Here is a 23,570-nt window from a genome sequence, read left to right as displayed (position 1 = left end):
AATTTCTAATAATGAATTATTAATCAGAGTATGAGTTTCCAATGAAAACTGCATTGAAAACACAGTTCAAAATAACACACCTTTCTGAAATGTACCTTGGTATTTACATTATTGTAATTTACCATCTATACTTCATATTGATGGCATTTTGGGAAGCCCCTCCACAGTTTACCTCAGCCCCCCTCAAGCCCCTTAACGAAAATATCCTGGCGCCGCCACTGAGGAACAGTAACCACTCGTGGTATGATGGGCTCTCTATCAGATATGGTAGTTGTCTTGAAAGACATACCTGAGTTTTACAATATGCCAACGACACAAAAAAACAAAGAAATATCAGACCATCTACTTTCAAAAACTGAGATCAACTAAGACAAGACGACACCATGTCAAACAAGATACTTCTTCAGGGATTGTAACTTTTCAGCACATTGCAAGAATAGTTGTGCAGGTCAAATATGGAGGAAGACACAAAGAACTTAATGCTTCAACTCTGAACAGAAGACCAAGTGAAACACAATATCGAGCATCATCAAACCGGTGTTCAAAGCGTGGTCTACTGATCTGTAACCTAGCTTTTACTATATTAAAGCAAATAACACTCATCAAATTCCTATAGCCTCAAAGAAAGAGTTTGTAAGATAATCAATGTTCTTGCACATCTACCCTTAAGTTGTCGTACATATAAGATAAAAAAACCACCTTGCTATCAAGATGAAGTTCCGAGTACTTCATTTCTGTTACAACAGACATCTTCCAGGCATAGTTAAAACTGAAGATGCAATTTTCACAGGTGGCAAAAAATGCATCAAACATTTTTTAGGCGTGAATGTCGAACACAGAAACTCCTTCGAAGTACTTCACCCATGTTTTCAAGTGACAGCAATCTGGAGCTGAGTACCAATAAACCCCATATCTGATTACTGAGAGGAAGTCTGTGAGTGATCAATAATCAGAATTGAAACAATTCGTAAGAGCTGAAGGAAGTTCTTGTATAATAAGCTGAACTTGGTTCTTACGTGAAAGGCAGCAAAAGCATCAACTAGCAAGAATTTAAAAGAACCAATACCAAATGGGACTACTGTAAAAAATGAGCAAATTGTCCCATAACCCATATAAATGAATTTATCTTTAAGATAATTTATGTCTTTTCAATATCAAACAGTATAAAACCCAAATACTTTTCTCTAATCAAATCTTCCCTACTAAATGTCTCATCAAGTAGACCAAAGTGGATTATTTAATTCAGATTACAAGACAAGAACAACATTATCTCATCCTCCGATACCCTAGAAACAATAAGTCAAAGCAATAGGCTTATATTGAAAATGATCTGTGAGAGACTTTCTGGGCTTTAAAAAGAGATAATAACTTGATATTATAATACAGGAGAACTTTCCATTTTATAAATGTTGCTAGAAAGAGAAAGCAAAAGTGAAGCAATAGAAAAATGACGTAAAATGTCCTAATCGATGTCCTTATTAGAGATGTACTGTCAGACTTGGTTTAGTATCGAAAGTAGCCCAGCAGATCCAAATCAGAAACATTTTCTTGATCCATGGTCAAAAATTGAAATATATAGTTAGAAACCAACAGCGCCAAGAAGAACAGTCCTCAAGGGTGAGTAGCAGATGTTATAAAATCTGATTTTAAAAGAAAATGAGAAGAGCGCTTTTTCTTCCATTATCCATTCCAAACAATCTTAGACTCATGAGAGAAGACATAATAGAGATAAATTTAATTCACAAATATCTTTAGCTTTAGCTGTACTTTAGCTTTACAAAATTCAATGAGGTTGAAATGATTAGAATACCTACAGAAAGCTACTACAGCCCCTAATCTATCTGATGAGCTCGTTTTATAGTTAAAGTTAAACGAACAGCGCAATCCTTCATGGCCTCGACAGATCCATTAATAAAACTCTTATCTAACAATGACATAAATAAAGTTTGAAATAGTAGAAGAAGACAAGCAGTAATCATCTACAGTTTTCAGTTATAACATGTTAATTGAAAGGTAATGATTCCAGTTAACTATAGCTCCTCAAAATAATGGAAAGGTTATCATTAACATATACATTCACCTTTTAAGAAAATAATGAACGAAGACAATATAACCTAATGAATAAACTGATAGCAGCAGAAGCCTGACTTAAAATATGGAAGTGTGTCTTGTATCAGTTTTTTTGTTTAGAGGGAAACCAAACCATAAAACGAGCCAATGGAAATATCGATAACTGCGTTCTTTTTTTTTCTGGTATTGTATTAAATGGTATAGACATCGATGATTATCAAATACTCACGTTCTTTTCATAAAATATATCGCATAAAAGGTTTTGCATAAGTTGTAGATGTATCAATAATAAAGTTTTCATTTGAATGTTTTTGTTTCTTTCCCTTAGAAATCTAGTCCTTCTATCGCATATACCAAGGACTAAATAAAAAAAAATGCAACGGTGTCATTTTCAGTTACCTTTAACAATAAATAATAACAACATTTGTTTCCTCAAGTAACACCAATTAATAGTTAAATGATGTAAAGATAACATATTTTTGTGTTGTTTTTACGTAAAGTTTCAAGAACAATAATAACTACAATTTATTTAAAATTGACAAAATCCAGCTTCCATCAATATTTTATTCTATTATTGTAATACTTCTTTGAATACCATCTCAAAATCTTTATTCATTTACTATTTATAAACTGTGGGAAAATTTATAACCAGCAGTTTAACAGGATTCGAATGAAACAGAGTATGCCTAAGTACAGTAAATTGAAAAAGTTCTATGAAAGGAAATATGTGTTTGAAAATGAATGAGGTTCCATGGTGAGTAAAGGGTAAATTTATGAACTTGCAACGCTTAAACTCAGGGTTCGATTCCTCACAGTGAACAGAGAGCTTCTGTGTAGCTTTGGACTAAGAACAAGTGAAAGTTTGTATATTTAAAGAGGTTTGGTAATTTAATGACGATAAAACGTAAAACGTGTATTAAATGGCATTCATTTATCCTCTGATGGCTCAGCGTTCGAGCCCCGTAGTAGACACAGAGCAGATAGCCCATTATGCAGCTTTACACTAAAAACAACAAGGTAAGGGAAAGTTTCATATTTAATGCTTAGGAGCCGAATAACAACAAAATCTTTAAAAGCGTATCACGTGGCATACAACCATCCCCTCGTGAATCAGCACTGAAAATTAGCGCTCAATCCCCATGGTTGACACTGAACAAATTAACCATTGTGCTGCTCTGCGCTAAAAAAGATCACCTACAATACCCTGAAGAAACGTTTTGAACTACTAACACATTTCCCCGTCACATCAAACATGCTCACCCTTTCAGCCGTGGGGGCGTTATAATGTGACGGTCAATCCCACTATTCGTTGGTAAAAGAGTAGACCAAGAATTAGCGATGGGTGATGACTAGCTGCCTTTCCTTTAGTCTTGCACTGCTAAATTAGGGACGGCTAGTGCAGATAGCCTTCGTGTAGCTTTGCGCGAACTTCAAAACAAACAAACACATATTTCCATTTGAATCGAATTGGTAACAGGCTAAAATATCCTAGTGTTTCTTATCGAATTAAGTAAACATCACTACAAAAAACAGTTTCCACACAAGAGGAATTTCAAAGAAATCGCTAAGCCAATAAATAAAAACGTTCCAAATTTGATTAAAAAAGTGCCAGATTTTGTTATCCATTTTATCAAATTTTACCACTCGTCGTGTCAAATATTTGACACGAGTATTTAAGATGTGAATTATAAATCACAATATAAGACTACTTAACGGGAACAAAAACAAAATTGAAGTCTTGTGAAACGTCCTTTGTTGCAGTCAGTAAAGAAACGTGTATTGTAATATTGAAAATATTGTAATAAATCTGTTTTGACACCATCTTTTATCTTAGAATATTTTGAATTTATTTAGCTTTTTTATACATAAAAACTCAAATATCAACATTAGTTAGATATTGAAAAAGAAATTAAAGTTTGAAAACATTTAGTACTATACGTATTATATAATAATGCATACACATGAATTAAGGAGTTATTTAAAAAAGAGTATAGATAAATTGATAAATCCCATGTTCACGTCCCCTTAACACAGAAATAAACTTACGATTGAAACTTGGGGCAGTCGATGCGTTAGAAAGGTAACTGTCAAGTTCCAATATGCGTTCAGAAAAGTCTAGTTCAAGGGTTAGCGTGGAATAGGTCGAAAATCCGTATTATGCCTGCAATAGCCGTCCGTAATTTTAAACTACGGATCATAAAGAAACAGTCAGTCATCAACACTCGCCGCCAGAAATGGGATAGTGAAATTTAATGAAACACCCACATCTGAAAATCTGAAGCATGTTCATTAACACCATTTTCAACCTCTTTATGCGACTTTCTTACTAAAACTGAATTTTACACAATAATTATCCACAACTTTGTATTTCTGTTATACAGATAACGCTTTTACACCTAAATCAACTTAGAAGCTCACAGTTAATTTTGGCATAGAAGCTTTAAACATGTCTTAAAGATATTTTCTAATGACTCTGCAATTACGACATATTGAGAATCAATATGGCTATTTGTTTATTAAACAATATTACACTAAATATGATCGCCCTTTCAGCTGTGGGGACTTTATAATGTGACAGCCATCCCACTGTTCGTTGACAAAAGAATAGTCCAAGAATTAGCGGTGGGTGTGATGACTAGCTGCCTTCCCTCTCGTCTTACACTGCTAAATTAGGACGGCTAGCGCAGATAGCTCTCAAGTAGCTTTGCGCAAGGCCCGGCATAGACAGGTGGGTTAAGGCGTTTGACTCTTAAGTTAAGGATCGCGGCGGACTAATATGTGGGCAAGCTGTATTTTACATTATATTCATAATATATTTCAATTCACCCATTCTGTTATGCTTAGCTACTACTAGTAGAAATGTATTAGTGATGTTAGTCTCCTGATAACAGTAGTTGTTTGTTTGCTTTAGATCAGAGATATATTGGGCTATCTGCTGTGTTTACCTTGGGGAATTGAACCCCACATATCTGCGTTGTAAGCTTGTAAACATACCATCGGGTGACAGATGTATTCTCAAAACGGCTGATATGGTATTGAAACTTTAATTAAGATAAAGGTCAGAACAATGTTTCGACCTTCTTAGGTTAACAAAGAGAGTTTGTAACTGACTGTTGCCAGGCACATGTGTTGAGGAACGAGAGTGTAAACGGGTACGAGATTGTAGGGAGCGTTGCAGTTCGTTAGGATCGCATGAGCGTGTACGGTGAACAATGGCATAATGTAACTAAGTTCAGGCATAATGGACTTTAAACAGATAACACAGTACACAAAAAAACACTATGGACTTACACTTCTCGTATAATCATTGTAGTGAAGTAATTTGTGATGACGAGAAACACACTTGAAGTAAAAATGTATTCTCAAGACGGCTGGTATGGGTATTCAAACTTTAATTAAAATAAAGTACAGAAAAACGTTTCTGTTTGTTAACTGATGGCGGCATCTAACAAAAATTGCACACCAGAAAACACAACAAATGTAACTTTGCGTGAAATGGAAATTCGAATCAAACCAAGTAAAACAAATCACTTTCATACGGTATAGTTAAACTAGAGGACATCAAAGTATTTCAAATGCTACTACCAGCGTGGGAAAGCCGGTTCATTGCTGCATATCATTCGAGATGTTAGATGTTAATGTGATATAAGCAGAATTTGTTGGTTATGAGATAACAAACCAGGAGAGCCAGAATGCTTCTCTGTGTGTTACGGTTATAAACTCAATCTTTCTTAATGTTTATTTGTTAGGACAGAACTACACAATGTGGTGTCTGTGCTCTGCCCAACTTGGATATAGAAATCATATTTTTAACGTTATAAGCTGTCTTTCAACATATCAGTTTTATCTGAACATAGGTAAGTTATAAGTAAAGTATTCATGGATATTCGAAACAATAATCTTCAACGCTAAAGGTAACTCACAGATGTCAATCCAAGGGACCGTTTCAAATACATATCTTAAATCAGCTTGTGAGAAATTTTCGACATGTTAGCATTTAATATTACGTTTTGTTTTCACAGATGCCTTTCTGTCTCCATACTAGGAACACGGGCCAGTACAATAAGTCCGTAGGTAGGTTTCACGATGATCTATTACATTGTTTGTAGAATTATCTGATATTTATCACAGTTCTAACCCAGTTGTCTTGTTACATATTCTCACTTGTTTTCGTAATTTGTTATAATTTTAACTATAGTGACTAAATATTAATAATAACTATTTTGGATCTAAGTGTTTTCCTCGTGACATTTACAATGCAGAGATAGATCTATACTTTTAAACGTATTCTATTATACCGTATTATTTTTAAATAAGTTTAATATTATACTATCTTAAGGCTTAGAAAAATTTTAGAGCAGTTTATGTGTCGATCAAATATATTTTTTGTATTATATATATATAAGCAGTAAATGTACTATATCATTTGTTCTGAAGTTTTTAATTCTGTTGGCTTATGACCAGAGTTTGAATACCTTTCGAGTAAAACTGAAGACCAAAACTTATAATTACTACGCATAAGAGCGCTGACAATATTTTACGTCACTATCAAGCAGCCTTAGGTTTCCTTGTTTTTCAAATATCAAGCATATCACGTGAACTTAAGCGTATTTGAACTATTAGTGTTTATTAGATTGTCGTTGATATAAAACTACTTGTACTGGATACCATGTTAAAATTGTGAATACCGAATGAAAGTTTTAGAAAAACAAAATCAGTTTTAATGACCGCAGAAGCCTCGATTAGGCGGGTTAAAGCATTGATGAAGATATGAGTTACTTTGTAAAAAAAAACATAATAATAGAATTCTGCAAACGGAAAACTCTTCCTACTCTGTAAATTGTTTTTTTCTCATATAGGAATTTTTTTGTTTTTAAAACTTAATGAAGTGGAAGTTTAACTTAAGATAAACTCTTAATAATTAGAAGTATATACAATAGTTGTTTTGTTCGTTGATATTGTAACAAACGCGAAAAGGTTGCAAATGCGCTCAGTGTCTAAATTATTTTAAAATACATGAACATTAGTAACGGTAAAGCTCGAAACATTAACATTGGAAGGAAATTCTAAGAGCTTGGTAAAGAAACGTAGCTCAAAGTTGAATGGTTTCTCAAGAAAAATATTTTGTTTAGAGTATTTAAACTAAAGTGATATAAGTATTGCTCTAAGTTTCGTATTTAGTTGACACATTCATTCAACAGGTTCTTAGTTTTGAAGTAAAAATAATAATCCTTTCAGAATGGATTACGTGGTGGGAAAGTTACGAGAATTACGTACGTCACCCCGAAAGGCACCAAAAAACATTAGACCTCATCACTCACAGTCTCCGTGTAAAGATCACGAAAAACATACAACACCGAGAAACTGTTCCTCGTGGAAAGATCAAAAACCACCAGAAAACGTTCTGTGCCCAAAGTCACCAAAGTTGTGTGGAACAAACAATTCCCCAGGACAATCCCCATGCAAAAATCGACAGAATAGCGAGAGTTCTCCACAAATATATAAGCAAACAGGAGAACATTCTCCAAGGAAAGATAAACAGTCATCGTGGCACATTCTGTGTCGAGGATCACCCAAACAATTTGGAAGAAAACATTCTCCAGGACACTCCCCATGCAAAGGTCAACAGAATAGAGAGAGTTTTCCACAAAGGTATAAGCAAACAGGTGAACATTCCCCACGGAAAGATAAACAGTCATCATGGCACATTCTTTATCGAAGATCACCAAATCTGTTTAGAAGAAAACATTCCCCAGGAGAGTCCCCATGCAAAGGTCGAAAGGATAACGAATATTCTACTCAGGCGTATAAGCAAACAGGAGAGCATTCCCCATGGGAGGTTCAACAGACATCAAGATACTGTCTCTGCAACAAGCAACAGATAACAGAACAACTTACTTATAAATCACAGGAGAAAACAAGATTTCACTCATTTAAAAACAATCTGCCCGAAGAACAAGTTCCGTTTAAAACTCAACAGACATTTGAACAATGTCCACCTAGCTACCAACAGATTTGTGAAAATTCTCCGAGTAAAAACCAACAGAAAACAAAGAGCTATTTAAACAGACATCGAGAAACAGTTGGACAATCTCCGAATAAGATACAACAAACAGTAGAATGTTCTCGTGAAAGTTCGAGTGGAAATTCACGCTTAAAAGTTCGGATTTCTTTCGACTGTAACGAATACCCGCCGACCAAATCACCAAAACATGCATTAAAAAAGCATAATTTGTTTGAATGTTCACCGATAAGAACACGAAAATTGCATCAGTGTTCTTTACAGTCACAAGAATTGTGCCCTCGTTCCCCCCGAAACGTACTTCGCACGTGCCATCATTCTTCTATAAAGTCACGTGCATTACCATCGACGACAAAGTTTCCATACAATAAATCCCCAATGCATTTTTTTCATTCACATGACGTATCGTCATTTACGTCATCAGATTGTTGTAAACATTCATATTCACCCTTTAAGCATCGTGGATCGTCAAAAAGTGACAAACGACACAGTTTTAAAGAGTTACCCAGCAAAAACCTTCCAGTGTTGTATTTAGGACCTCCTTGGAAGGCGAACTCTATTGAAAGACTTAATAAGGCAAGTATAACCCGCTTTATCTCCACTGTTTTTCTGTTCTCTCTTCTTCTTTTTTTTTAATATCTCTGTACATTATTGTACAGAGTGTGCCCGGTTGGGAAGAACACCGATATTATGGATCAAAGTTCTCATGGTTTTTGTTCCGCTGTCGTTAAAAGGCCGCTTCGCATTTTAGGTTTGTGGGTGCGTTTACGTTATTTAAAACACAGCTAAGTAAGCTAGATGCTTTTTACCTTTTTAATTTAATATAAAACGATTTTTTTTTTGTGAAACAGCGTGATATGTGTTGTGCTTAATAGCAAATAGGTTTAACACAGTTGTTCAGTTTTTCTGTCTTCACAAACGTTAATATCTTAGAAGTTAACGAACAAAATTACTATTAAACGCTCAAATCTAAACGTTTACACAATTATATTTTCTACCAGTCATTTCGTTCTTTCTAGATGCACATCTATTTATACTGGTCGTTGAGTCATTACAAAATAATATATCTATTTCTACCAGTCATTTCGTCCTTTCTAAGTACACTTCCGTTCAATTGAACCTTTTCCAGGTACGTATCTGTTTACTCTGGACATTATCTCCTTTCTGGGTATATACCATTATTTCGTTTTTCTCTGTATACACATCTGTTTATACTGGCCATTTTTTTTAGTTATACACCTGTTTATACTAGTTATTTCGTTCTTTTTAGACGCACATGTATTCATATCAGTCATTGTGTTTTTTTTTCTGGCTACAAATATGCTTATCTCAGTCATTATGTTTTCTCTGAATGCAATTCTTCATGTAAAAGTCATTGTGTTTTTCTCTGGGCACGCATCTGTTTATACTTCCTCTTTCTTCCTGTCTGTAGCAATTGCATACGTCTTTTAGAAACAGATTTGCAAATATCAGCTCAGTAAAAATAAAAGATATTTCATATTTTTAGTAAACAATTTTATGCCAAAAATTAATTTTTGTTTCCAACAATTTATACAAAAACGGGTTGAACAAACATTATGAAATATCTTTTTGCCACGTAACAGGTGTTTACCACTACGTACGAAAATCTTCAATTACAGTAACATTTAAATTTATGACATTTTGAAAGGTTGAGTTCATGATAAAAATACTAAATAAACCAGCTATGAAAACATGAACCAAATATCTCATTTTTTTACATTAATCTTAAGGTCACTCTATTCGTCAAGGTGGAGACGCCTTTCTGAATCATTTTACGATATTTTAACACATGTTTTTTGTTAGTTTCTTTTATGTATATCCTTGATAAACGTATTAACCCTAAAAACTATTAGGCCTTTTTAATCTATTTAGCCATTTCACCTATTTCCTCTGAGTTCTTTAGGTGTTACATGGAACACATATGATGATCAATGTAATTTGTAGCCACACAACAAAATCAGCATCTAAAACTGAAAAAAGTTTAAACTTTCAACTTGCTTAGACCTATAAAACATAATGAAAAGGACGTTTGTGAAAATTTTGTAAATTTCATTTTCCCAATACGTCTACTTCTTTAGACCCTTTTTTAAGGTTGATGTTTGCTTCAGTCGAGGAACACTCATTCTTCGTTTCTGTTGTTAGTTTTATTTCTCAGAAGTTAAATAATGCTAATGTAAATCCACAGTAAGGTCTTGGCTGCAAGGTAGATTGATTCGAAAAAATCGTCATTCGAGAATGTTATGAGAAATGTCACTGAACAATGTTTCTCAAAATTAATTATAGAGGGCTTAAATTAGGTTTTGGGAAGTGGCGTTGTATACCCTAAGCCTAAAACGTATTTGAACTAGATATGCAGCTGGGTTATCAATATCCTGTTTTTTGCAGTATATTCTAAAACCTTTTTTTTCACTCAAAGAAGAAGAGGCGCAACAATGTAAAAAATTATCAAAATCCAAATTGATCTTTATTTAACATTGTTTCAAAAAGGATTTTCCCTTAGGAAAGATAAAAGTACCATAGTATTTACTTAATACATCACCTTCTTATCCTTGACCATAGTATTTACTTAATACATCACCTTCTTATCCTTAACCATAGTATTTACTTAAAAGCAAGTGGAAAGGTTTTGTAAATAAGGTTTAGGATTTCAGTTTCAATCGCACGACTGGTCTGTTCTTTTATTTGGTGAAAAATCAAGAAGATACTTAATAAAATAAACTTTTTCACATCTGTCACTTCACTCTTAGTAATTTTAATATAAGGGATCATTCAACTTCATCAATTAACTTAAGAAATGTATTTTATCACATTCATTAAAAATGTAGTAAAATGGTAAAGTGTTAATGACAACCGTAAGTCATTTTCTAAGAACTTTGAAAACGTTGTCTCACATTACAGTACAACTTGCGCGAATTGTATCACATTACAGTACAACTTGGGCAAATTGTATCACATTACAGTACAACTTGGGCATTTCAAGTTCCCACTAGACATTTGAATGAGTCGCTTTATCATGAAATCGAATTCAGCTACATGCCTCACTTGTTAAAACACTACCATTTCTCATTTCACCAGTTTTTTTCACAATTTAATTAGAAATTCGTGGCATTTATAGTCAAGATAAAAAGTTATTTTCATCAATCGTTAGGGATCTTACCTTCAAAAGCTCGGTTGCTTACATCTCTTTCATTTTGTCTGAAATGACCTAAGACAACATATGTTACGATATGCCTTCTGGAGCACTCTAGATCTTGTACCCTCTAAGACTTTTCACTCAAGCATCTACTTGAATAACGATGAATGGTACATTAATAAGGTTCACAATATACACATTTGTCTTGGAAAAGTAAGCTCTTTGATTACAGATTTGAGTTCTCTGATGAATATTTTGTTCTTTTTATCTTCAGTATCAAAAGGAAAATTCCAATTAACTTAGCAAGCAATGACGGTTTCACACATAGTATTTCGTTTGTGTCGAAGATAAGTTTTAATTAAGTGTCAATTTTATTAATATTACAATGGTCATGGTCGGTAGATGGATGCTCAGGTTGAGTATTGTACTATGGTTTTGTATCCGTATTGTTTATTTTAATAGTGTAAGTTCTTACTCGGGTCAAATACTTGCAGATTACACTGCTTGTGTTTCGTTTTAACCCTTTTAATTTCTCGTATATTAAGATTACTTCTTATGCTAAGTTTATATATCCTGCTGTTATTATTTTCTTTCTGTGATGTTTTAGTTGTGTGAGTTAACTACGTAACTTAATCCTATCTCGTGGACATAGAAATAGATTTTATAGACACCAATTGTAAACCCAACAATACCACTTATTAGAGCACAGTTTCAACTTAACGATTTTACAAGTGAACTAATTAATTTTAATTATTGAATTTTCTATCTTTCGAATGACCACGTTCTGATTTTATAGTATGTAACTTGTACAAGCAATGATAAAAAAAACAAATCCAAACTATAAACAGCATGGACAGGGTACAAGTTAAAAGCTAAGTGAACAAAATAGTACAAGTGTTGTGAACTGCAAAACATGAAATCAAAAATTTATCTTTTCAGATACAAGTGAAATAAAACCTCTTTTGTATGCATGCATATACATACATACACTCAACGTCATTTCAATATCTGAAAAACAATTTTGTTTAATGTTTTTGTACCTTTATAATACACCCACACCTTTTCAATTTATTATAATCATCCGGGCCTGTCCAAACATTTTGAGACTTTTGAAGCTATGGCCCGGCATGGTCACGTGTGTTAAGGCGTTCGACTCGTAATCCGAGGGTCGCGGGTTCGAATCCCGGTCGCACCAAACATGCTCCCACTTTCAGCCGTGGGGGCGTTATAATGTGTGGTCAATCCCACTATTAGTTGGTGAAAGAGTAGCCCAAGAGTTGGCGATGGATGGTGATGACTAGCTGCCTTCCCTCTAGTCTTACACTGCTAAATTAGGGACGGCTAATGCAGATAGTCCTCGAGTAGTTTTGCGCGAAATTCAAAACAAACAAACTTTTCAAACTTTACTATACGTTAACCAGTAATTGTTATTGATCCATTATGTTTTTTTACAATTGCATTAACATTTATACTACTGATTATCGTAATTATTGGATTTAAAATTTATGCCTTAACATTCAAGACACAATCGGGAGGATTGTCATTTTGCTAGAAAAATGTATGATACAATTTAGCCTTCACAGACATGTTCTTTTGTTATAAAAAAGGCAGTGATTTTTTCTACGATAAATTTCGTAATTGTTTATACATATATATATTGTATGCACAGTATTGTATGATTTTCAGATAAGATTAATGGAATGGATCTTTTTTTGAGAAATCTTATTTCCCGAAGAGCCATTTAGTAAAATAGACTTATTCATCATAGAATTATGAAAAATAGGATTGAGTAATAATTGTTTTTTTTTCATTTTCAACAGTTTGTTCAAGATGTTTTAGCGAGAGATGGTTTATTGGTGTTATTTATTCTAATAGATTTTTCAATCAATCATTTAGGAAAAAAAACTCATTTGTTGTACGTCAGCAGCTTATTTTGACTGCGTACGTCGTTTGAGATATTTTTAAAACATGTATATCTTTGTATTCTTATAATTTTATCTTAAAAGTAGATTAAAATTAAATTATTTAAAATATAATGTATAATTCACTCTGAGTAGTTTATTAAAGTGCATAAAAATAATTATTTCACACATTACTACATTTTAAGAAACTTTAGTGTAATGCTTACATTATTTTTTAAGGTAAACATATTATATCCTTTGCAATCTTTAAGAACGTATGGATATCTAACAATCAGAGTATCTTAAAATGCATTTTAAACTTTCATTAATTGTCGATAATATTTTAAATTCTAAGTTTCATAGGGCAAAAAAATAATGATAACGTGATGACTTTCTTTACCAGCAGGTGTCTCTGAGTCGTCCATTACATCTATATTATCATGATGAAGACATAACTACTTGGTACAGCCAAAGTGAGTTCGTTACGAGCTGTCTACAATGGCACAACATTTTCCGAGATTTTCATGGTTCACCTCCTCTTGTTTTGTCCCATCAGGTGACGTAGAATCATTTTTAGTTCATGGTGTCACTTACCACATTGTAAGATTAAGAAATATATTATTATATATTATTATATATTATAATAATTACTTTCGTATCGCTACATCTTAAACAAGCAAAGTCGAATTAAAAATAAATATAGAAAAGCTTTTAATCCATGTTTAACTCAATTTCCCCAAAGACCAAGTGATTCAAAGAATAAACAAAAAATCCAAGCTTCGATGCTAATGACTCGATGAACTGTCTCAAACCTTAACGGGCACTGACATCCTTGACCAATCTAAAGAAATGCAATACCCCTATAACATCGTTTACAGTTAGTATATGTCTCCTTGGAATCAACTTTGCAATTCATTTTCACAAAAAGAAAAAGGCTGATTGACAGGTTTTAAATAGCAACTGAACGCATTCGAAAGATTCGAATTTTTTCACTTTTAATACAATGGAAATATGTATATAACTCACAAACTCGGGTTATTATCAGATACATTAGATGAGGCAAATACTTATTTTGTCACAAATGTTGTTTTTAAAATAAAATATATGAAGGGTCTTTCTCATTAACGAAAGCCGTCTAAAATATATCAGTTTTCAATTTTTATTACTATTATTATCCTAATCTGGGCTTTCGTCTGACGTGAATTTTTTTACATCAGTTTCTTAATGCTATGCGTCTTACCTGGCTGAAGGTGGCGCAGTAGTCAGTTAATATTTCAGACTATATATCTGTGGGTCTATTAATTACGTTCAGTTATCGCCAAAAAAATAATAGTAATAATTTAGCTCAACACATTGGTTTGGTCTGGTTTGTTTTGAATTTCGGTAATTTAGCAGTGTAAGTGTGTTTTTTCTTATAGCAAAGCCACATCGGGCTATCTGCTGAGCCCACCAAGGGGAATCGAACCGCTGATTTTAACGTTGTAAATCCGTAGACTTACCGCTGTACTAGCGGGGAGCAGCAGTGTAAGACTAGAGGGAAGGCAGCTAGTCGTCACCACCCACCGCCAGCTCTTGGCTTAGTTACTTTTTTATTAACGAATAGTGGGATTGACTGTTGCTTTATAATGCCCCCACAGCTGAAAAGGCGAGCATATTTGGTGTGAGGAGGATTCGAACCCGCGACTCTCAGATTACGAGTCGAACGCCTTAACCACTTGCCATGCTGGGCCTAAACAACGCTAATAAATCACAATGAATTATTAATTGCGACTATATCAAAAGAAGCATAAATATATGTACATATATCCACTGGTAAATATTTCAAAAATCAAAAGAAAGACAAAAATGGAAGAAAAAAAAACTGAAAAAAAAATGTAACTGTGTTAAAACGATTTATAAGCTGTTAGGAGAGAAACTTTTAGTTCTGTTAATAAGTACTTATTTACCTAATTATATAAACTTCCTTACAAAATTTCAGACCTTTATGCTATAATGATAAACATAAATTTGTCGTGTATTCAGCTAGTTTAAATACATTGCAATTAACAACTACAGTTTATCTAAACGTAAGTTTAGTTAGAATTTATAATTTAGTTTCATGTAGAGATTTAGTTTTCGTGTTTGTTACATTCATTGTTGCCATGTGTTCAATTGAAGGTTTAGTAGAATATCATTATATGTTAATTATAGGTCTGTTATTTAGTTTAATTACAAATCTAGTGTTATAATTAAGTTGAGTTTTGTTTCATTAGATGTATAAAACATCTGTTGGTAAGACTAGTCATAATGCTAACTACCTGAATCCTAGTTGTGTGCAACATTAGGTCGGATGAATCTCTAAAATAGGGGATTAATGACCAACACAACTTAGTTCTGTGAACTATAACGTATAATGCCACACATATTAGGTAGATTACTACATCATTAATTGGAGAAGGTAATTTGCAACACTCTATTACTAGATTTCTAAATTTAATGGTATTATCCTCTTCGATTAGACTAAACTCTGAGATGGTCAATGCAATTTAAAATGACAACAACAGCTATAATCATTAGGACAACTCTCAGAGGAGCAATCAGCACTGAAATTTACAAACCATCCAGATAGCTTATCCGAATTCACCCCCACACACATAAAAAACCAATAATGTGCCCATAAAATGCATTATATAAGTCTATGCTGCAGGATTAAAATACACGCCTGACTTGACCTGTATATTTAGCCATAAGAAACTTCAATGCCAAACACCTCACCTGTGATGCAAGTGAAACACTAATTAGAAAGGTTTGCCTTTACAGGGTATAAATGCAAATATTACACTACTAAACTCAAATGAATCAATAAGAATAACTTCTAGATAAATCTTGATTTTGTTTTAAGTATTACCTTTACCAGGCATAAGGACATAATATCAGCAGATATCACTTTATGTGAGGTGAGTGTGAGGATTGAAAGACGTCGCGCGTATAAAGAGCTACAAATTCATACAACCATACTAAGTTTGTGGCAATACTTGCACCTCCAAGCACCTTTTCCCAAAGACAATGTCTTCTACAGAAGGAGCACCTGTTACTGATGAAACAATGACAGTAATAAATCTTGGAAAGCACGTAATCAAGTCTTTGTTGGGTTTACCTAGATACGAAAGGACCCAGACCAGCCAGAAAATAAATTTTGCAAAAAATTGCGCTTGACCTCTCTACAGGTATTCAGCTTTTAGAGCATGAGACATAAAGTGGAATGAACAAGGCAGCGAGGTCAGTCTCAAACACATTTCATTTGTTCATTTTCACAAACTTATATCTGACACAGGAACCCAAAACATGGTGACACCAATCATTTATAATAATGACTGTACCTCACACCATACAGATGAAGGCCAAGGCAATGTCTTCGCATGCACATACATTAATGACCTTAGTGATGAGCAGAAGAGCCTTAAGCTAAACTATCCAAGCAAGTATTATATGTGAATATGAAATCCATTTTAATTTGGAGATAATATACAGAACCTTGGGATGAAACTCCACGTTGAACGAATATTTTCATTTGAGAAACTTAAGGAAGTCAGTTAGTTAAAGTTGTAGCCAAAGTAACACATAGCAGGTGGAATTCTTCATATATGGACTGACACGTACATCAAATCCTTGCCCAAGTCCATAAAGGATCACTTTCATTTTAAAAGCAATCGAATCATTGTCCTGTAAAACAATTACTAAGATTTTAAAAGAGGTCATAAATGAACGTTTTAACTAAAATGCTTGTCTATTAGATTGAGCCACTAATAACATCATGATTAGATGGTTATCAGGAAGAAAGAAACAATTTGATCAATGTTGCTGATTAGGAAGATTCTGAGAAAAATAATAATATATTATCACTAGACTTATATCCGGAAGATTCTGAAACAGAGTCCAATTGCACTTTTCTTGTTGACGCAAAGAACATGCATTCGTAGTGCATGTGTACGATGAGTTACGTATGTGTTACCAATAGGATCACTATGAAGCATGGAAGCTGATACGTATGTGTTACCAATAGGATCACTATGAAGCATGGAAGCTGATACGTATGTGTTACCAATAGGATCACTATGAAGCATGGAAGCTGACATTCAGACTGAATTACCATCAACAATGGTCTATCTCAAGGATTACCATACCCATCATCCCAACCATGAATATAGACAGCCTTTGTATTCCAACCAGATGGAGCAATATCACTTTCAACAAGGTTGATGGAGCTGTATAATCTCCTATAAGCAGTACGAGGATGGACATAGAAAACATAAATCAAACTTTCCTCTTTATTGCAGAACTCGACATATTACAAATAAATAGTGTCAATAATACTACTACTAAATAGTAGACAGTGCTGAATAAAATTCAGACTAGTTGGTCTTCACATGACTGTATGGTAGGATTACCACTTCAGTATCTGTGTATGGCTATGTAGTGATAATGTTAATGTCCCTATATCAAAATCAGTACAACTCTACTGGCAGGATATTGATTTCTTCCCTAGTAACGTGAATATGACAACTTTGAAAAATATTCATCAACATTCAGAGAAAATACCGTATGATATAACTGAGAAAAGCAAAAGTCCTTCTACTTCCTTACGTGGCAGTTGGCCTGCAGACATGGGGTCAGCACATTTCTGCACAGTTCCCGGAATTGCTATTTAGTGATTAAACTTCACTTTCTATAACATTGATCATGATGTCTAGTGTACAGAAGACTTACATGGTTTTGTGCCCATGACCTTCCCATTATAGATTTCAATAAACAAAATACATAGATATTTGTCTGTGTTTGTGAATAACCTTTGAACATCCAAACTTATTATGGTAGTTTGTACCTATCTTCAAATTCCCGTCTTTCCATCAGCAACTGAAACAGATCCAGGATGGAATCAATATTGTATAGAAACAATATCCAAAGATCACAACAACTTAAGTCTGATGTACATTATATTACACTCATTTAAAGGAGACAAGAAAGAGTTCAAGTATACTGTGCATTCCTTTCACAATATAAGATTAACTTGCTTAGAAATATTCTATATCTAGGAAACTTGTGCCTTTTTTAGGATAACGTAAAAAAATCGAGTCTTTTCTCAATACTTCTCTTGTTTGGTCAGTGCTGTGATATATTAGAGCAGATAAGGTAAAATTAATTTAATATATTAATATTTCTATTTGTTTTTATTTTACGCATTTCAAATTCTGCAAAAATTTGCTATAATTTTTTAATGATCACCAGTCTCTCCTACTATAGATACCTAAATATACATTATGTTAGTTCCTAGTTCTTCAGTAAGCATATCGGTTTTTTGTGTCACTTACCACACTTTTGCCATTACCATTTCAAGGTTGTTGTTTTTTTGTGTAACTAACTCATGTTATGTTTGAGCAATGTATGTGTCTTGCATTGTTTCAGCTATGTATTCGAGCTCAAGATTGGGCCAACCACCTTGCTCATACAAACACTATTTGTCATAAAAATGACATGAACATTGGGGAAAACCTCTTCAGCAAATGCCTTGGTATTTCTGACCCTGACCCTAAAGGTACTTTAATTACCAATTTAAATAATATTATTGTAGTTTTGATTATTTGGCCTCATCAGTTTTGCATTTTGTGTATTTTAAATATTTAAATTATAACTTATGGAAAACTTAGTTGTTCATTCTTTTATTAAATAACCAACTTGATATTTTACGAACACAGTACACAGTCTTCTTTCTTTCTTTAGGAGACCAGGTGGCCAAGTACTGGTACCAAGAAATCAAGTTCTACGATTTTTATCAAAAGCCATCGCTGCTGCACGTTAAAGCCGGTAAGTATTCATATTATACAGCGAAATAAACTGGTTAGTTGGAACTTCTTCCATTATATCTTTATTTTGTATTGGAAAGGACTAATACAGTCAATATTTATGACTTTTCCATTTCTAGACATATTAATTAATGTTTTATTTATACAGGTCACTTTACACAAATGATTTGGAGAAGTACACAAGAATTCGGAATCGGAAAGGCAAGAACTCGATCTGGAAAAATCGTGGTGGTCGCAAACTACAGACCTGCCGGCAATGTGATTGGTCATTTTCATCAAAACATCTTCCCGCCTGTCAAAAAACAAGAAAAAAGAGGACAAATGAAGTTCATTTCGGACATCTGAGGAGTTGTAAAATAAATCTTTAAAAGCAAGTAGTATTACTTAAGGTTCATATAAGCAACGATTTTTTTAATATTATATTGAACAATTTTCGTCAAAGTTATGGGATAGATTCTAAAGAAGGCAAGTTTTCAGAGTTGAATTTGGTTTACTTACACTACGAAAAATAACTCTCCCGAAAAGTAATAAAAATATAATACAAAAAAATATTACAGTCATTAGAAAGAAAAGTTTTCTAATATAGAAAAAAATCATTTTCATCATAAATATATTTTCATTATGTGAAATTCTTCTTTCACTAATAAGAATTACCTATAGGTTGTCTAGAAGTAAACAGTTATTGGTTACGTTAAACATTTAGAGTTTATAGTCAATTGTAGGGCTAATTTGCACTGTAAAGAGATAGTGGTTAACTTTATCTTCGTGCCTTTACAAAAGGAGTTTTTAATATTTAAAAAAAAGAATCAAAAGTGATTAAAGATTACAACAAGTCTAAATATAGTTTTAAAAATCTGTTTATCAAAGTATGTAATAAGACAAGAAAAAAATTTTCTTCTTATGAAAAATGAACAGTAAAATGAATTTTTTGGTTAAACCTATTTTACTGAATGGATAGCGAAACTGTCCGCATGGTTAGCATGTGTCCTTGTTTATCGTTTAGCCAGTTTGTGCAAACATGGCATTTATTTTGAGAAAACTATTAAAGGCATGACACTTGCTGCTTACAACGAAATTTGTCCAATTCGCATATAAGATGACTTTCGCTTCGGGTGATAATTCTGTGATATATTTAATTATTTCATCCATTGTTTCGTTTGCCTTGCTCACAAGCACGTGATTACTTTTTATTACACCTGTTAAAGTAAAGAGACGTAAATCTGTCTGGTTATGTAAAACCTTCTAACATATTTGTTAATAATTAAAATAGCATTTTAGTAACGTTCGCGTTGCATATGGATCTAGATCCATTACCTTCGATAGAATAATTAAATAAAATCAGTATTAATGTGAGTGTTAAAATAAAACATCATTATAATCTTACATGTTTAATCTTAAGAAATATCTGTTAATATTCCAGCAAACACAGTGTCAGTTTTTCGGTTACTGCTCAAAATCGAGATAAGTGATGTTTTTATTCAAAGGCAAGCATGGTTTGCTTTTGTCAGGTTGCAGATTATGTCAAAAATTAAATCCTCTAATTGCATGTGTTTAGTTACTTGAGTCACTTATTGAAATAACTTGTGTTTTCCACCGCTAAACTAACACAGTAATTCCAGCTGTTTAGTAACTTTCTTACTTCCTATGTTTTGTGTAACAGACATCTAAATTGAAGTAGGTATTAATTGTGTTCTATTTGCTATTACTGACAATCATTTAATTTGACTCAATAAAATACTGAATTTTAGTGGTATGTCATCATGTTGTCACGTGAATTTTGTTTCTTATGAACAAATTCATATTATCTCTGATATCAGTATAACTCAGACTTTTTAAAGTATTTAATATTATTTATTTATTTCGACTGTACTTTCTTTACACGAGTTATGCTTTTAACTATATCCAGTTATTGATTATAGAAGGTCATTAGTCAAAAACTAAAGAAAATACATAGCAAATATTGCGTTTCTTGACCTAAGTATGCAATTCAGATAAAATGGTATAAAAGAACGTGTTGTATTCATAATATGGTCAGAAGTATTCTAACTATTCTTGGGTAGGCCTGAATTTAAGGCAGCTTGTTTACAAATATTATTTGGATACTTGAGCAAATCTAATTAAATACATTTCTGATTTTTAGACAAATCATAGGTGTTATCGCAATCCATAGTATACTGCCAAATGGTATCGATACTGTCTACGATCTGTGTAATATTACACAGTACACTATCAGTTAAAACACTTTAGTGTAATTTTGGACGTTAATTACACAGTTTGTTAAATTTATACGATCCCCTATAAGATTTGTATCTCTTGAACATAATTTGCTCACTAGTGTTTGCTTGTAATTATTGAGCTTTGAAATTATTTCAAAACAGTACACAAATATTTGAGCTCAGTAAGCAATTTTAACCTTTACTAGGTTAAAACCCAAACTTTACTAGTTTTCCAATTTTCCAACCACCAGGTCACCACCCAAAATGAGACTTTACTAATTTTAAACCTGGGAGGAAAGAAACTTGGAAAATGTATTATATATGTACTTGAAGCGTGAAATTCAATTCATTAAAATAAACAAACATGATATTAACCTAAAATAATATGTAAATTTTGCACCGTAACGAAAAAAACATAAACTAACTAACAAAAGAGGTAATGAATCATTCGTCGTCGATATAAGTTATGTAATAACTACTAAGGGAAAGCTTCTCACTTACTGATATATCCATATACTTTTATATTTCAACATACTATAAATATTATATGTATATCCAATGACTTTCTTTTAGTGTAAGTCTCTGCTTGGTTTATGATGCCAGCCAGCTTTAAGAAGGAAATATAATTAACGACTAAGCCTAAATTCGAAAACAATCAAGATAGGCTAGAAACCATTTCTCTAAGCCTATATAGAGTATAAATATATTTTCCAATAGGGGTCTGCATCGAATACAAACGCGAATGAAATGGGTCGTTTCAACGAGATTTATTTTATCGTGGAAATTCTTCTTGTCACCGTTCTTGTACCGACTGAGAGAAAAAAAAAAAACATCATATTTATGATGCATAAGAGACCTATTACTTTAGGACCACCCTGTATTTTGACATGAAGCAATATGTTCATAACAAACGTATTTCACTCAATATTTATAGCAAGGTGTCAGTCACCCATTCGCAAAAACTACCTCTCAGTACAAGTTAAAGATATAAACCTTCTTCAGTTGTTATCCAGTTCCTTTATTTCACGTGATATAAATGTGGTTGATAAGTAATGCGTCTCACTTATACAGCAATATGTACATAAACAAAGTTATTTCACACAAATGTGCTTATTAGTTGCTAACTGGATTGTTGTTTTTCGCAAATCATTGCATGTAATGATTTTTTACAGCTCAAACTTATAAAATAAAACAATGAAAATCGTTCTGTATAACTTGTTGTAACATGCTTACCTTATTTATGTAGACTAGTTAGGACTATTGAGAAAAGTTTGTATCAATTGTCCAGAAAAGCTGACAGAGAATTTTCGAAATTAGTTTTTTTTGGAAGCTTACCTATTAATTGATAATTTATATTTGCATACTAACTTATTGTTTATATTATTACTGCTGAAATCACGAAAATACAAAGATAAAAATGTGTTCTGTTTAATACTAATTGACAACGATGATATTGGATAAAAGTCGATATTGGTAATCTTGAAGTAATTATTTGAGTTATTCAAATCGAAACAAATGTTTTTATAGGTGTTGATTTTAATAATCAGTCTTTTAAGAAACGTAATGTTGGTCACAAAAACACGTTCAGCAAGATATTTTTGTAAAGTTAACACTTTATATTTTTCTAGCTCAGTTTTAAGCCTTTGAAGCAAACAGTCCGATTGCTTCATTAATACTATTGTATGAACTAGAATTGTTTATTCATAGAATACAGAATAATTGGCTTTGTCTGCTGTTACTTTAATTTGTTTTCAATGTTCAGTTATTTACAGGAAAAATGGAAGATATTTTGTTTTCAGAATTATGTTTAGTAGCTCCCAGAGTTATTTTCTCGATTTTCGTTGTTTAACACAAATTAAAAATCACTTTATCAAAAAGGCCGATAGAAATAAAAACTGGAATGCATTAAAGTATTTTTGTTGTTTTTTATTTGACTTATTTACACATGCATCATATTTTTCTTCCAGCTATATTTTCCCATTGCATTACTAAGTAATTAAAAACATTGTTTCACTTAAAACATGATGATATTAATGCGCAAAGTCTAAAGTTGACTTCTCGATAACTGATATCAAAGTGTTCAGTTTTAAACTATGCACACAAAACAGTAGAATCGGAATTACCTCAAAATAAATTAAAATAAGTTATGAGTCGCAAGAAAAAAGACGACTTTTATCGTTTCTTGGATTCCCAAAAATGTCATTCTTTTATTTAGAATTCGTTGCATCCCAAGTACATGCATCAAAAGGTAACTGTTGCCTCACGGCTGTAAGCTTTATCATTCTGGATACATTCATCTTAACTGATTTATTGTAGACAGTTTTATCCAATCAACTGTTCTACTAATATAAAGGACTGGCAAGTGGT

The 23,570-nt window shown here is 32.8% G+C and overlaps 1 protein-coding gene across 1 annotated transcript in view; it reads left to right on the top strand.

The window, feature by feature from the left end:
- LOC143248874 (uncharacterized) overlaps nt 1-23,079 on the top strand; it is a 34,590-nt gene extending 11,511 nt beyond the window's left edge. The window contains exons 2-7 of the mRNA XM_076497743.1: nt 6,093-6,144; nt 7,309-8,668; nt 13,554-13,703; nt 18,590-18,719; nt 18,905-18,988; nt 19,136-23,079. Coding sequence (XP_076353858.1) covers nt 7,310-8,668; nt 13,554-13,703; nt 18,590-18,719; nt 18,905-18,988; nt 19,136-19,332 — 1,920 coding nt within the window. The 5' untranslated portion in view covers nt 6,093-6,144; nt 7,309 and the 3' untranslated portion in view covers nt 19,333-23,079. The remainder of the gene's footprint in view (nt 1-6,092; nt 6,145-7,308; nt 8,669-13,553; nt 13,704-18,589; nt 18,720-18,904; nt 18,989-19,135) is intronic.
- Nucleotides 23,080-23,570: the final 491 nt, after the last annotated feature.

This window comes from Tachypleus tridentatus, chromosome 4 (genome assembly GCF_004210375.1).
Source record: "Tachypleus tridentatus isolate NWPU-2018 chromosome 4, ASM421037v1, whole genome shotgun sequence".
Lineage (NCBI taxonomy): Eukaryota > Metazoa > Arthropoda > Merostomata > Xiphosura > Limulidae > Tachypleus > Tachypleus tridentatus.
Note: the sequence above shows the minus strand (reverse complement) of the source record. Positions and strands in the feature narration are given on the sequence as shown.